The sequence below is a fragment of the Lampetra fluviatilis genome, chromosome 8 (assembly GCF_964198595.1).
Source record: "Lampetra fluviatilis chromosome 8, kcLamFluv1.1, whole genome shotgun sequence".
Classification (NCBI taxonomy): Eukaryota; Metazoa; Chordata; class Hyperoartia; order Petromyzontiformes; family Petromyzontidae; genus Lampetra; species Lampetra fluviatilis.
The window spans coordinates 13,930,532-13,945,783 of record NC_136282.1 but is presented as its reverse complement, the minus strand read 5'-3'; the positions used below and the strand labels follow the sequence as shown (position 1 = coordinate 13,945,783).

General features: G+C 50.9%; 1 protein-coding gene across 1 annotated transcript in view; it reads left to right on the top strand.

Moving 5' to 3' along the window:
• The window catches only part of CREB3L1 (cAMP responsive element binding protein 3 like 1), a 58,869-nt gene extending 46,331 nt beyond the window's left edge, over positions 1-12,538 (top strand). Inside the window, exons 8-12 of the mRNA XM_078859223.1 lie at positions 2,094-2,162; positions 4,895-4,994; positions 6,605-6,761; positions 8,642-8,888; positions 10,542-12,538. Of these exons, the coding sequence (XP_078715349.1) occupies positions 2,094-2,162; positions 4,895-4,994; positions 6,605-6,761; positions 8,642-8,888; positions 10,542-10,614 (646 nt within the window). The 3' untranslated portion in view covers positions 10,615-12,538. The remainder of the gene's footprint in view (positions 1-2,093; positions 2,163-4,894; positions 4,995-6,604; positions 6,762-8,641; positions 8,889-10,541) is intronic.
• The last annotated feature ends 2,714 nt before the right edge of the window (positions 12,539-15,252 follow it).

The following is a 15,252-nucleotide window of genomic DNA, read 5'->3' as shown; positions in this document are numbered from 1 at the left end:
GTGGCGGCGTGTCTTTCCGAGAAGCACTCGCTTTGCCGTGGCCTGATCTCCCCCCCCCCCCCCGCCACCCCCGTGTGTGATAATAATCCACTGCTGGATGAAGGCCTTCCCCACGCCGTGTAAGGTCACAGAGTTCGTTTGACCGTACCTTCCCACTCTGCTCGGTGTGGCTCAGGGGCTGGTCCAGGTATTGGACGGTTAGCCCATCGCCAGGAATCGCAATGGGGTCGCCAGGTTAGCGGGCGCTTTGCGATGACCCCCACAGCGCCACTGCTCCACGTTTGTGTATCGTACGATATTTTCATTGCTCGGGCCTCGCTTCGTCTCAAACGGGCTCTCTCACTCGTTGCAAATCAAAGTGTCTCCTGCGTCTGTAAGCGTCCCCTTCAAAATAAGTGAGATGGATAAAAGTTGTTTAGAAACATGTTTTTTGCCCTGTCTGCAAATTGTATCCCGATTCCATCGTGAAAATTGACCAGTTAGATAGAGCAAATTACTCACGTGAGTATATGGAAGTCCTTATTGCAGATAAGCCTTGCGCATAGCTTTGTGTGGAATTACTTGGAAGAATTTACACAAATTCTTAAAAGGTTCTTTCACTTATTCGGCAGGTCGGCCGTGAGCTTTGATCTCTTTGCTCTTTGCCTTCTTCCTGTTGTTCCAGCCGGCCTTGGCCACATTAAACACTCAACCAATGTTTACCGATGGATGTCGAAAACGATTGTTTGCGAGGTTGCAGTTGTGAGGGTTTGAAGCCAGGAGCTCACGGGTGGTGTTACGTCACTGTTGTTTGACAGACGCACTCACCCCTGGAGCCACCAGCAGGCCCTGCACGGGAAAATTAAATCTCTGGCTCGGTGATGGCACAACTCCTGAGTTTGCTGCCTGCATTCGATGCGACAGACGCTGGCTAATCATACTCAAATCATCGTCTTGATTTGCTCGAGCGTTAAACAAGCACACCTGTGTGAAATGTCAAAATGCGCTTTGTTACAATAATTACAATCTCACAGCCCTGTTGGCAATTCACCGCCGGATGGTGAAGTCCTCCCAATGCTGTGCTAGTCATGGAGGTTATGGAACCATACTTCACCACGCAGGTTGGGGAATAGGGGGTGGGACGTGAGGTTATGTAACCAGGTGGCGAGAAGTCAAGAGACCAGGATAGAGTCTCCCTTTGCAATTGGCCTGGGTCACCGAAATGACAATGGCAAAAAAAACTGAGCAATGACTTAAGGAAATCGGAAACCCTCCAAAAAGTTACGAATAAAAAACACTGCATCGCACGAGGAATCGAAAATATTGTTGACACAAGTCACCGTCAGAGCGAAGCTAAACGCTAAATTCGCCGCGGCGCAAAATCAGCTTGGGCAGCGGTTGAGATAATCGCCACTTACGTGAGCTATGGCCGGAAACCGAGCTCCGATGTTTGGGTTCATAGCGCAGCATTGCTGACCCCTGCGGCAGCGCTCCCCGCCATTCCTAAAGTGGGCGTGCTCGTGATGTTCACTGGTTTATAATCGGATCATCGGTACATTTGGTAGCGGCGCTGTCATCATTCTTCCAGCGCGAAGGAGGGCGCTGCTGCTACGTTACACCAACGCAGTCTGCAGGAGATTCACACCAGGGCGGTTATGTTGCTATCTTCGTCATCTTCCTCGTATGGATGTTGGTGTTGAGCAACAGCTGCAATTTTACACCGAAGCCGTTGAGCCGGATAATTGCGTGAGGAGTGGCGGAGTGGTGAATCGCCATCACGATGCCTCCTCCTTTGTATTTGTGCATCAATCGTTGAGTCGCGATACGATCCTTGTCCTGTTCTGGGTGACCAGACTCCGCACACCGGAGAGTTGTTTTAATGTTCCAATTTCCCATTAAGTATCCGCAACTGTTGCCCGCCGCCATGGTCTGTGTGCGGATGCGGTTTGGGGGTTGTGGCCCGCCAGAGCCTTTGCTGAAGATCAGGGCCAGAGATCTTGTGCGTTTGGGGGTCTTTCACGAGGTAATTTTTTGTCGTGGCCTCGTGTTGCCGTATGCGGCAATTGGTAAATTTGCGGTGTCGTTTCTCGCCCCGCCTCGTTCCGTGCTTTTAGAGTGGAGAACTGCGCGTCGGAAAACAGCGAGCTGAGAAAAAAAGTGGAGACGCTTGAGACTGCAAACAGGTACGATCCGGTCGCTCGCGCCATTGGCCAAGCCACTCGCCATGTGACACTCTCGTAGCTGGCAAAGCATTCTGCGAAAATGCAGGCGAGGTCAAGATGTAATTAATCTCCATTCTGTCTCTCCGCATATTAATTAAAAAAAAATGTGTGAGTCTATCGGCCTGTTGGCTTTCACATTTTCACACCCTCCCTCTTCCACAAAAAAAAAATCGAGCCTTTGTGTCACAAATACAGCAACGTATGCGTTTGTTTGTTTGTTTGCTTGAAACAAATGAAAACGGTCGTTCTGCTCGTATTTGTTATCACCCATAGCAACTCCCCACGGGCAGCAAGAGCAACGAGTTCGTGCCGAGGTCATTTAAAATGCGATTGTCCAATGAAGTCAGTCGAGTCTTCAAGTTAAATCTACGCCGCTACATCAGCCACGGCAATTCGATGCGAGCATACGCTATCGCATTGACCCTCCGCACACGTCACTACTGTATTCAGGTTTTGTCCTCATTCGTTCATTTCTATCGATGAGATTAGAGTATATCCGGATTATTCGAGATTCATAGAAACAGAGGCGGTGGTGGGGCGGGAGGCGCTGTTCTGAGAAGGGCCCCCTCCCCGCGCTTGGTGAAGGAAATCATTGGCACGTTTGTGTTGCTTATTTTTTTTGGGCCGCTTTTTCCCTTTTACGAGCAGTCCGTCGCGTTTTCACGACGCCTCTCCCCCGCTAACGGGGAGGCAAAAGCCTTTGCGGAACGAATACAGCAAACGATGAACAACGCATGAATACCACGATTAGTCCAATTTTTAAGCGGCACGCAATGGAGGCATAGAAACATCGTCTCCTGCGCCAAAGCAGAAATTCGGTTACCCCGGAGGTGGCAGATATTTCGCGACACCAGTCTGTATCTATGGCTCCGAGAGAGGGTTATGGGATCATGTACTTATTAACCAAGGTTATAGCATAATTCACTCTCTTATTGGCGATTGTATGACGCAATTCAAGCTTTGCCATGGCGGGTAGCAGCAGCGAGTAAAACCCTTGGCCTGGGGGCCCACGGAGTAACGAATGGAGGGGAGCGATCCGGTTTCTGTCTCGCAGCTGGGGGGGGGGGGGGGTTGCACGGGGGGTTTCAGGGGGGGGTTGCAGAGGGGGGGGGGGGAAGGGGGGCGGTGGGGGGGGCGTCAGGGCACAATGACCTCATGATGACTGGGTGTGGGAGAGTACACGCCCGTCCGCGGGCCCCATTACGGACACAATCCGCCTGTGTCTGGCGTTTCGCCGTAATGCCTTCCATATGTCCAGGGGTAGCAACGGGAATTGGAGGAGAGGCGGCGGTGGGGGAAATCCTCAGTGCGACGTAGCTTGGTATTTGACGAGGGTGTTTGAAGACGAGGAGTAAAAAAAAACCACCCGCGTTTAGTTGAGACGACGTGGCGCTAATGCAGCGTCAAGCCGGGCCAGAAAGTTAAATTAAAGCTTTGTGCCACCACATGGGAAGTCGAAGAGGACTCCGGTTATCCTGCAGACCGGTGGTTCTTCACCTGGGGTGCACGCACTCCCTGGGAGTGCGAGATGCCCTTCCTGGGGGTGCGAGACGTGGCCAGATTTGTTTAGAAGGTAAATAATCGGAAAAACAAACTAAGCACGGGCACGTAAGTTACAACTACTTTGTTGCATCAAACCCTTTGCATTTATTAACAGTATAAAAAAAACATAACGATTGAGAACCAAAGGGGTACGAGGCTGCAGTAGAGGTTAAGAACCGCTGCTGCAGACAGACTGGCTCCCTCCATGTGAACGTGGAATTTCCCGCCAGGAGCCATCGATCGGCAGGGCGGGGGGGGTGGGACGAGTGTTGGCTGACGGGTACTTGGAGCGTCCAGAGGTTGCCATCGCGTCAAGACGCAACTTCGTCGTCGTAGTAGAAAGAAAACATCTCGTCAAGGCCCTGCCAGAATGCGAATTACAAAACCACCCCCTTGGCCTCTGCTGGGCTCTGAAGCCCCCCAGCTCATTTTCTCATGCGGGGCGCCCCCGCGTGGCCACACGAGAGACGCGCACGCGGTGGGAGGGCGGCCTAAGTGGCACCGATGGTTTCTTCTGGCTGAAGTTGACGGAGGGGTTACGCGGTTTAGAAGGTGGAACGCTCTGGCCAATTAACCGTCGAGCCCTACTAGCCACTAACACTGTCTAGCCACTGACTGTTACATCCCTGATGGCCTCGAGCAATTACCTCCCACTGACCCCAACCACCATAACCAACTAGCCAAGCAGCCAATATGGTACGGGCCGTCCTAATAACCCTGACATTCTACTTAACCAGTGACAAATCCTACCACAAACTGTAACCAACAAGCTCCAAGTGCTACTGGTCCTCCTATTGACCCAACTAAGCTACCCTGGTCGCCAGCACTCTACAAGCCCTGCCTCGAACTCCAATCAACTGCGCAATTCGACACTAATAGCAGCCCTGCCGTTGACTCTCACCACCGGTACCAGCTCTGCCCAATCCATCTGGCCAACTATATCCACAAGTACTCGGTCACGGTTGGCTACGTGCGGTGTGAAAGAAGTTCAACGTACAGTACGCACTGACTAACCCTTATCACCCTAACTCTGCCGGGGTGGGAGCCCCTTTGCACTTTTAGTTTGCTGTTCCGGGACGGCGGTGGCGGTGGCCGTGGCTTGACGCGTCTTCTCGTTCCGCCTCTACCCTCCCCCCCACCCCCCCCCCCAGGTCGCTGCTGCAGCAGCTGCAGAGGCTCCAGACGCTCGTCGCGTCCAAGGTTCCGAGGCCCGGCAAGGTGGCGACGACCCAGACCAGCACGTGCCTCATGGTAGGCGACGCCGTTCCGCCCCGGCACAGGCAGCCACGGCCTTTACCGGACGATGTCGCGTACCGGATGGGGGGGGGGGGGGGTGGAGCGGTGGTGCTGCGGTTAGCACACCGCGCTATGAGTCCGGCGACCCGAGTTCGATTCCCGCTCACGGCCACCAACGCCGGTGACGATTATCTGAACTTGGCTCCTGAGCCTCCCCTAGGTCCACTCAGCCTTAAATGAGTACCTGGTGTGTGAACATCGTCGCTACGGAGACAAAGGCGGCCGGGCGTGGTGCTGGCCAGCCCCCCTCTTCTTGGTTGCCGTGCGAGCCTTCATAGGTGCTCATTATAACAGCACTTGCCCCAAAGTCTGTTAAGGCTATACGGGGGCGCCTTGTCTTTGTCTGGGTAGGTGAAGTCGCGGACGTTGTGTGGGAGGAGCTGTCGCTGAGGGTATAGGAAAGAGAAGCAGCTTAGTTTAAAACGCGAACAAAAGCATCCCCAGTGCTGCAGTGTGACCTACTTATTACTCGGTGTGGGATTACTCGCAGCAGCAGGAGTAGCGACAGCAGGAACATCGCCCTCTGCTGCGACAAACTTGGCAAGACCGCCCCCTCGTGAAAAAAGAGTCTCTTGAGACTCAGCGAGGCTCGCCCTGAGTAAACAAGCGGCTCAACAAGAACAACAACAAGAACAAATAACAAGAACAACAACAAGAACAACAACAAGAACAAATAACAAGAACAACAACAAGAACAACAACAAGAACAAACAACAAGAACAACAACAAGAACAACAACAAGAACAACAACAAGAACAACAACAAGAACAAACAACAAGAACAACAACAAGAACAAACAACAAGAACAACAACAAGAACAACAACAAGAACAAACAACAAGAACAACAACAAGAACAACAACAAGAACAACAACAAGAACAACAACAAGAACAAACAACAAGAACAACAACAAGAACAACAAAGCAGTCTGCGTGTCCGCAATGCGCGGAGGGACATTCGCCGAGATGGAAACATGCGTGTAGATTATTTTGCTGCTGGAAATTTCCACGTGAGAAGCTACTTTGTTGGACTTTTATTTGTGGCCACGTCGCTCATGAAATATAAAGCGAATAGTTCGGTCGGCTTTAGCTGGCCAGATAAAGAAATTGTTCATCTTTTTTTTACTCGCCTTTTTTAAAGTGTTTTATTTGTCTATATTTTTTAAGTGATTTGGTTACCTTTCCTATACTTTGCACTCCCATCGTGTTTTTGTATCGTTTGTTGTTGTAAAGTTGTGACCTCTTCCGTTAATGGACATCGGTGGAAAGACAGTGATTCAGACGCTGTCTTTCCGACAGACCTGTTCTTCACCTGAGGACGGCTGCTTGCATTGTAGCCGAAAACGTCGTGAGAATTATTTTATTATGTTTTATTTTAATTATTTTATTATTCCCCTTCTACGTGACTTTACCGAAAGAACCAAGAAGATGAATCCCTGCAGTCACGAAAGCTTTAAATCGAAATTTAAGAGCATTATAGCTCCTCGGATTCCTCCAGTATAAAATACTAATTCTGATGGTTCCTTGCCCCCCGCCCACCCCTCACTCTCTGCCTCTCCACGACAGGTCGTGGCTTTGTGCTTCGCGTTGGTGCTGGGCGGCCTCACCCCCAGCTTGAGCCCCCTCACCCCCTCCTCGCTCGCCCCCTCCTCGCTCGCCCCCTCGTCCGGCCACTCGGAGGAGGTGGCGCTGGCGGGCAAGGATGCGTACACGACCACGCGCAGTGAGTGCCGCCTCCTCTGCGTGTTTGACTCCTCCCCTCCCTCCCCCCCTCCCCCACTCATTCACTCATTCATTCACACATTTACTCATTCACTCACTAATTTTCTCACTCATTCACGCACTCATTCACTCATCCACTCACTCACTTATTGATTCGATCGTTCATTTACTCATTCACTCATTAATCTGCTCACTCATTTTCTCATTTATTTTCTCACTCATTCATTCAAAGACAAAGATCCCCCATACAGCCTTAGCAGACTGTAGGGGCAAGTGCTGTTAGCGAGCACCTATGAAGGCCAGAATGGTACACGAGGGGGGTGGGTGGCCAGCACCATGCCCGGCCGCCTTTGTCTCCCTAGTGCCGATGTTTATACATCGCACCAGGTACTCACTTTAGGCTGAGTCGACCTAGGGGAGGCGCAGGACCGGTTCAGATAATCGTCGCTGGTGTTGGCCCTGAGTGGGAATCGAACCCGGATCGTCAGGTTCGTAGCGCAGCGCGCTAACCACGACACTACCGCTCCCCACAACTATTTCATTCACCATGACATTCACTCACTCATTCAACTACACATTCGTCTATTCACTCACTCATTCGTCCCCATTCATTCACTCATCTGCTAACTCACTTATTAATTCACTCGTTCATTCACTCATCCCCTCATGATTCTGCTCACTCATTCACTCATTCCATCATTGGCTCATTGGTTGACACTAGTTAAGCCCATAGAAATTGCCTGTCTCTCTGTTGCTTACTCAATAATTTGTTCACGTACATTCATTCATTCAGGGCCATTTGAGATTGTCTCTGGTAAACTCATTAGTGTGTCCTCTTTAAAGGACAAATTAATTCATTCGTTCGCTCATATATACTTTATTTAAGGCTAAGTTGAGAGCTTGTGGATTCCCGGTCTGTTTCATTCACCCATTCAGTAATTCATTCCTTTTGCTCTCGTTTAGAATCGGCCAACAGCTCGGTGAAACCAACCCCACCTCGAGTTAATTCGTCGCTTGCTTTACTCGAATCCATTTGCGAGTCAAGCGCAGCTGCCTGCGCAACTAATTCGCTCGCTCGTCCTGCTGCTAAAGCGTTGCATTCATTCATTCATTCACGCACATTTACCGTGAGCAGGTCTCTCGACAACTGAGTCAAAAACAAAGCAAATACAGTAAGCATCTGGTAAAAAAAAGTCAACATTAACATTCAACACGCTGAAATAATAATAATAATACGAGAACATTGAGCCGTAATAACAACGGATCATTAACATTTAAATAGAGCTCAATATTTCAGCGAGATACATTTTAAATGAGATAATATTTCAGTGGGTGGAGCGGTGGCACAGTGGTGAGGCAGCATGTCCTTTTAAGCTGGTGAAGCCGAGTTCAATTCTTGGCTCTGGCTCATGGCGAGTGATATCTGGACTGGTCCTGGTTCCCCGATCTCCCCCCCCCCCACCTACCCTCCCCCCCCCCCCCACACCAAACTGCGTTGACCAGTGTGGTGAAGTATGGTCGAGTGTAAGATTGCTTACATTCATCTTTACCAAGCTGCGAGTGGTATTTCCTATAACATTCTGAATAAACAAGGGACAATTGCTTTAAAACCTCCAACCGACCGGTGCATCGTTAAACACACAGCGAGCATCGCGGGTAGAAACCAGTTTCCAAATTCGGTCGCAACTCTTGGAACACCGCGCAGGAATTTAATCACCGATCGACAGCGCACGCTCACCCCCCGCTCACCCCCCACTCACCCCCCACTCATCCCCCACTCACTCCCCACTCACCCCCCCCCCCGCACACAACCCCCCGCCCCCCCCCCCCGACTCACCTGCCGCTCACCCACTGTGCCCGTGTGTGCCGGCGGCGGAGCAGTGCGTTCCCGGAGCCTCCTCTTCTACGAGGATGGGCCCTCGCTGGAGGACGCTTCCGTGGTGTGGCCGCATGAGCGGGAGGAGAGGCTGTACGACGGCGCCGCCGCCGCCACCGGGATGGCCGCCGCCCCGCCGGCGCCCAGGCCCTGGAGGCACGGGGCCGGCGAGCGGCACCCGGAGCCGGGGAGCGACGCCGTCCGCGACGGGGACGGCAACGGCACCTACAACAAAATCACCGTGCCCCACCGGTATGCGCGGACGCCACGGGCGTGGGTAGCGTGGGTGGCACGGGTGGGGGAGTGTGGGTGGAACGGGTGGAGGAGTGTGGGTGGCACGGGTGGGGTAGCGTGGGTAGCACGAGCCCAGAGGAATGAAATGGACCGCTCCCACCACCACCCCCTCCCCCCCATATCGCTGGGTTCCATCGCCCGTTCCCTTTCACCGTCCGTCTACAAGGCTGCAGGCGGAGACGCCCTGAGCAAACGTCAGTTGTCATTGGGGGAGAATGACATCTGAACTGGTCCTGTATCCCCCCCCCACTTTCCCCTCTACACAAAACTCATACTCACTAGTGTGGTGAAGTATGGTCAAGCAACTCTCAGAGTAATAAAGGAATTAAAATAATGTTTAGTTTTTATGTAGCAATGTTGGTCATGAACATCGAATCTCACAATCACTGAAGAGCCACAGACACAGCTGTAAGCCAGGCAGTCAGCTGGCGCTAACAATTTCACAAGCGCCGCAGTCCTCCGTACATGAGATGTTTCCGGCCAGTTAACGAGTGTTTATACGCGACTGACACGTGACGGGGTGGGGAGGTCTCGATCCTGGAGCAGATTGACACGGCTGCAAATGATTTAAAAATTAGTATTCACGTGCCATAGCGGGGTACGAAGCAAGAGCACGCTCATGATTAATAGAATACTGGTGCCTGTTCTAATTGAACGTTTGCACCACGCTGCTGTTCCCTGGACAAGCCGTGCAGTGTGCGAGCTGGGGCTGAGAGTTGCCGACTTTTCGAGACCAAAATGTGCGTAAATTGGTTTGTGGCGACGTGCTTTGAAGTGGGTCCAGCGGAGAGTCTATTTATGCACGGGACCCGCGCACGAGGTCACGTGCGCACGTGACGGAGAGAGTCGGGTACGGCGCGAAAACAAACAAACCGTGCCAAGTGGTAACGAGAAATACGCAGGGACAAAATGCCGCAAGCGTGAATAATGGATAAAACTCAAAATTGGGATCATAATTGTTGTACTGTGCTCTACAGCTCTACACCCCTATGTCATGCCCCCCCCTCCGCCTTCACTAACTCGCACTGATCGGCATGGTGAAGTATGAGCAAACTAATTATGATTATTATTATTATGTGGAGTGACAAAGGGCTGGACAAATAATAAAAATGATATATATTCGTTTGAGATTCAAAGCACGGTCACCGATGTTAAAGCACTTCATAATAGTTCATGGAATAATGTTATTAATTTGTGGAAAAACCCTGCAAAGATTTTTTGTTCATGACGTCAACTGTAACGTGTAAACACCGCGCAGAAATGTAACTTACAAATTCCAAAATTGCGATGAAATTAAACGGGGGTCACCTACTGATAAAAAAAAAATTCGATCCAATTTCTACAGTGGCCAGAAAAGTATCCTCCTTGAGAAATCAAATAAACCTCCAACTCTGAATAACGCGTGAATAATAAAATGTGTGAGGCTTGTCAAACACGAATATGAACATCGGTCGCTGACGTCGCGTGGATTCATAGGCCCGTTACCCGGGCGCAATTCCACCCACCCATTCGGCCGTATGAAATATTCAAAAACGTGGCCGTGACATTTTTTGTGTGTGTGTTTTAAAGGCGCATTCTCTCCGCTCCTCTCTCCCTCCCTCCCCTCCTCAGGGAGGAGCTGAGGCCTGGCTCGAGCGTGACGGCCGAGCTGGCGCGCGACCCAACGGTGAACGCCACGGCGTGATGACGACGACGACGACGACGACAAACGCAAAACCCTCGACTAACCCGAACGCAAGATTAAAGAAGAAAAAACGGCTTGGAGAAATAAAATACTATTGTTGTGAACCATTGTACATATTTAAAAAAAAACGTCTATTTCAACTTTATGAGCAGCCTTAATGTATTTTTTGGACAAATATTACAAAAAAAATAAAAATATATAAAACTATTATACAAAAAAATATTAAATTTATATTTAGAACTATTTTGTAGCGTAGCGCTAGACGTGGCCTTAGGTTAGATCAAAACAGATGTAATATAAACTATTTTTTTCTAAGAGACTAGGCAACAAAACCCGTACACGTATAAAAAAGAAAAATCTGTAACAATAAATGTCGTCTAAATGCAGACCGTGAATCGCTGTGGGCTCGAGGCTCGTCTGTGTGCGGTCGTGAACGGCGACGACCCCTCTGTGTCGGCTTGTCGCGAGTCGTCCGATGGACGTTCGGCGCAAATCGAGGGAAACTTCAGAGACATTCCGCTCTTCAGCTTCGCCGCTGCTGCGCGCTGCGCTGCGTACGTCCGCTCCCTCGCTTGTCGTGTGCGCGTGTAGGGGAGTGGTGGTGCAGCGGTTAGCGCTACGCTGCGCTACGAACCCGGCGACCCGAGTTCGATTCCCGTTCACGGCCAACACCGGTGACGATTATTTGAACCGGTCCTGGGCCTCCCCTAGGCTGACTCAGCCTCAAATGAGTACCTGGTGCGTTGTGTAAAAACATCGCTACTGGGGAGACAAAGGCGGTCGGGCGTGGTGCTGGCCACCCACCCCCTCGTGTGCCGTGCTGGCCTTCATAGGTGCTCGCTAACAGCACTTGCCCCAACAGCCTGTTAAAGCGATATAGGCGATCTTTGTTTTGTTTGTGTGTGCGTACGTCCGTGTATGTGTGTGTGTGTATGCGTGCATTCTGCTTCGAAACCCCCAGTCGTGGTGCCCCCCCCTACCACCCCCGCCCCCCCGCGCGGCCCGTTTTCTTTCCGAATCGCACTGCCCCCCCCACCCACGACGCTGTCATCGCCGACAGGTTAAAGAGGCTGCTGCAGCCACCTCGCACTCGCCATCCACATGCCCCAGATCTACCACGAGCTTTGTTGACAAATGTGTGCCCAGTTAAGTTTTGTATTTTGTGCCTATTCAACCAGACAATAGCATTGACCTTGGCCACAGTTTCCATCCAGACACTACCCCTGCCACTGACTCTAACCACACCAGGCAGCGACGACACTACCCCTGCCATTAACGCTAACCACACAAGACAACCATACCCTAGCCCTTTCTTTAACCAGACAGCCAGACTCTCGCCCTGCCGCTAACTATACGAATCAGATACTAACCCTAACCACACCATTCAATCAGACGCTATCCTTTCCCTGGTTCTAACCAAACCGGACGCAAACACGAGCACTTGCCCAGGTCTATCCCGAACATGTATTCCACCTCTGCCACTTTGCCCAGCCTCCGCCTCCTTCATCCACTTCACACGCCTTTCATGTTAGTGTTTACGGTACGGTGCCTTGTGATGCAAAAACCCCGCGAAGCCTCCGGAGGGTAGTTAGTGGCCCCATGCTGCAGTACGTTTAGTTTGTGGTTGTACGCGTGTAGTGGTGCGTGTACGCGTGCGTGCGTGCGTGTCCGCACGGACGTACCCACATCGCTTCTTTCAATGGGCAGGACAAAAAAAAAAATTCTTCGGCTTGTCGCATGTAAATAATCGCACAGTTGTAACGCTTCCGATGGGAAACATTTTATTCAATTGTTGTTTATAAAAGCCTGTGTAGTGCGCGATTATTATTATTATCATCATCAATATCAATATTCTGTCTGAAAAATGCAAATGACTCTTTTCAATGTATGTCTCCAAATAAAGGCAGGGTTTAGCAGCATATGATATTTTGCACCCCGCCTCCCTCGCTTCCTACTTTGGCATCGCGATGTTATTGTTGCTCCGTAACGAGGGCAGAATATCTTTCTGCGGTTTAGAATTCGGCACCCAATTATCCGTGACGAGTCTTAAGAGGCCGCACAAGAGTGAGCCCTCTAACGGACTTCCCTCTTCTCGTCGGCACGGAAATGAAAATCGTCTCCGGTGGGATTTTTTGTTCTCCCTTTTTCTTCCCACAAACCCTCCCTGACCCGATGATGTGGATGCACTTATCTCGCCGACTTGAAAGACTCAAGAAGAAAAAAAAGGGGCAAAAGAGACGATACGAAGCTGCACTCGCACTTGATGGCAAAATAATGAAACGTCAAGTGGGGGGGGGGGGGGGGGCGGGGGGGGGACGTGCTGTGGCACCGGTGGACATGACGAAGCCGCTAAAGTTTCACCACTTGCATCGTGAACACTGCCTCATAACATTTAGTTGGCTCACGTTTTGCGATGTGACATCTAATTTTGTTATTTGGCAATGGCCATTCCAGAGTAAAAGAATGGGACATTCCCTGTATCATTAGCTAACTGTATCGTTTTTTTGTTCATGCTGCAACGCCACGATAATTAAGAACTTGGTGTGATTTTTTTTGCGCTCTTCCCAATTTTATTCTGCGTGTGCTATCGGTGTCAAGAAATTAATTCCCTTTCTGTTCGGAACCCTCGGGACAGTTTTATCATCGTCACTCTGTGCTCAAGAAACTCCCCAAGTTCGTTACTTCCGGAACGTTTTTAAGTGACCTCTACAGTCCACAACATTTCTAAGTGTCGCGTCGCAGTCAAACCGATAACATAGAATTTTTACTCTCAAGAGATGGAATTGTTTTTTGTTAAGTCGACGCAGACCGAGACCATCAACCAGCCCATGCTCGAGGGCCTAGTTTCATTATTGGTGACTGAATTCTGGATTGAAATTCAGGGTATATGCGGTGCCAACTCGGTAATTATATCGCCGAGCCTCTAGGGCACATCGTGGAGGGGGGGGGGAGGAAAATGGTCACGGGGAAATAAGGATGTGCTACAAAATTTAGAATATTTTTCTTATCGTTCACTGGCACGAATCCAGTCTATCGCGAATGCGCGCCGCCCGAGTGGGCCCCCGTGGAATAACAGCGTTCTGCGTTCAGTCTTCCGCAAAACTGACTGGGATAGGAGGATAGATCGTGAACATCTTCCACCGCTGGTAACCGAGTCTCCCTCCCCGATGGAACTGCGCTGGCCGTATCGCTGCGCAAGGTTTTTGTGCGCGTACATTGGGGGCTTGTGATCCACGGTCTTAAGGGTCAAACGGAAAAGGCGACGAACGCTTTCGGCAAGCGACGCGTGGCTTGCGCGCGGTGCCCTCGGGCAGCGAGGACCTCGCGTGTTTCGAAGCTTTGTGTCGCGCCGACGGAACGAATTCTGACGGTTCGAAGCGATAACTCGCGCAGGGGACCACGGCTGCATTGGGGACGATTGCGTCGCCGTTGAAAAATGTCACCGGTTGCATGCTCGGGGAAGGTCTCTCTTCGAGCCTCGCGGCTATTTTGCTGGGAGGTCCTGCATCGGAATGTTTAGCCAGTGCCCTGAATGAGAAAAAAAACCGGTGGAGGGGGTATAACGCGCGAAGCTCTGCGTGCAGGAGATTTGTTTTGAATCTGTGAATCATTGAATGCGTGTCCGTGTGTGTGTGTGGACTGAAACTATACCTTTACCGCCATCTCCTGGCTTCGTCGTCAGCTCAACGCGGCGGTAAGCGTGAATTTTAACAGCAAAAATATAAATTCACATCATCCTGTTATTTATCATATGAAAGCCTCACTGGGTCTCGGGACACTTTTTTTGTTGGAAGGTCGTGCATCGATTGGGTTGTTTTGGTGTTTTGTCTGGCTCCAAGTGGCAAGACCTTCCTGAGACCCGGCGAGGCTCTTTCAGGTCAACGAGCGGAATCGTCACAATAGCCGTGGGTCGTGTGTGCTGCATGTACGTTGGACTTCTTTCACACCGTACGTAGCCAACCGTGCTAATCGGAGGTGCGGGACGAAACCAAACCCCACCCCCCCCGAGCGAAATCCTACAGCAAAAAAAAACCGCACAGATGGGTTCACTCCACAGGCGCTCGATCGCGCAATCTGCAATGCGCCAACGGAGGCTCGAGGTTGAGAGAATCGACCGCTGACGTTGCGAGGCTAACGAGTGCTGGGGGCCGGGTGGGAAGGGGGGGGGTTATAAATGAGCTGTGGGGATTGAACGCAGTAAATGCCTCCCGTTTCCATAATCCGACCGCATCAATTTCCGCGGAAGAGCGGAGCGCAAAGTCTTTTGCAAAGAGGCTCCGGAAGAGGTGGCAGACAGCCCTACGTGGGGTAGAGGAGGAGCATCCCTGCAACTATTCATATTCTTAGGTTTTTTCGGTAAAGTCACGTAGATAAAAAAAATTAAATTAAAATTAATAAAAGTAATTTTTTACCTACGTGACTTTACCGAAAACACCTAAGAATATAAATCCTTGCAGTCACGAAAGCTTCAAATCTAGAACCCTGCAACTCATTGCTTGCATCGCCACAGTCCTGGAATGACCTCCACTGAAGGGTGATACAGAGAAACTTCCCCTCCCCCCACACTCCTCAGGAATCTAGCTGGTATTTGGCCTACTCTTCCACGCCAACCAGACGCATTCAAAGACGTGGGAGCAC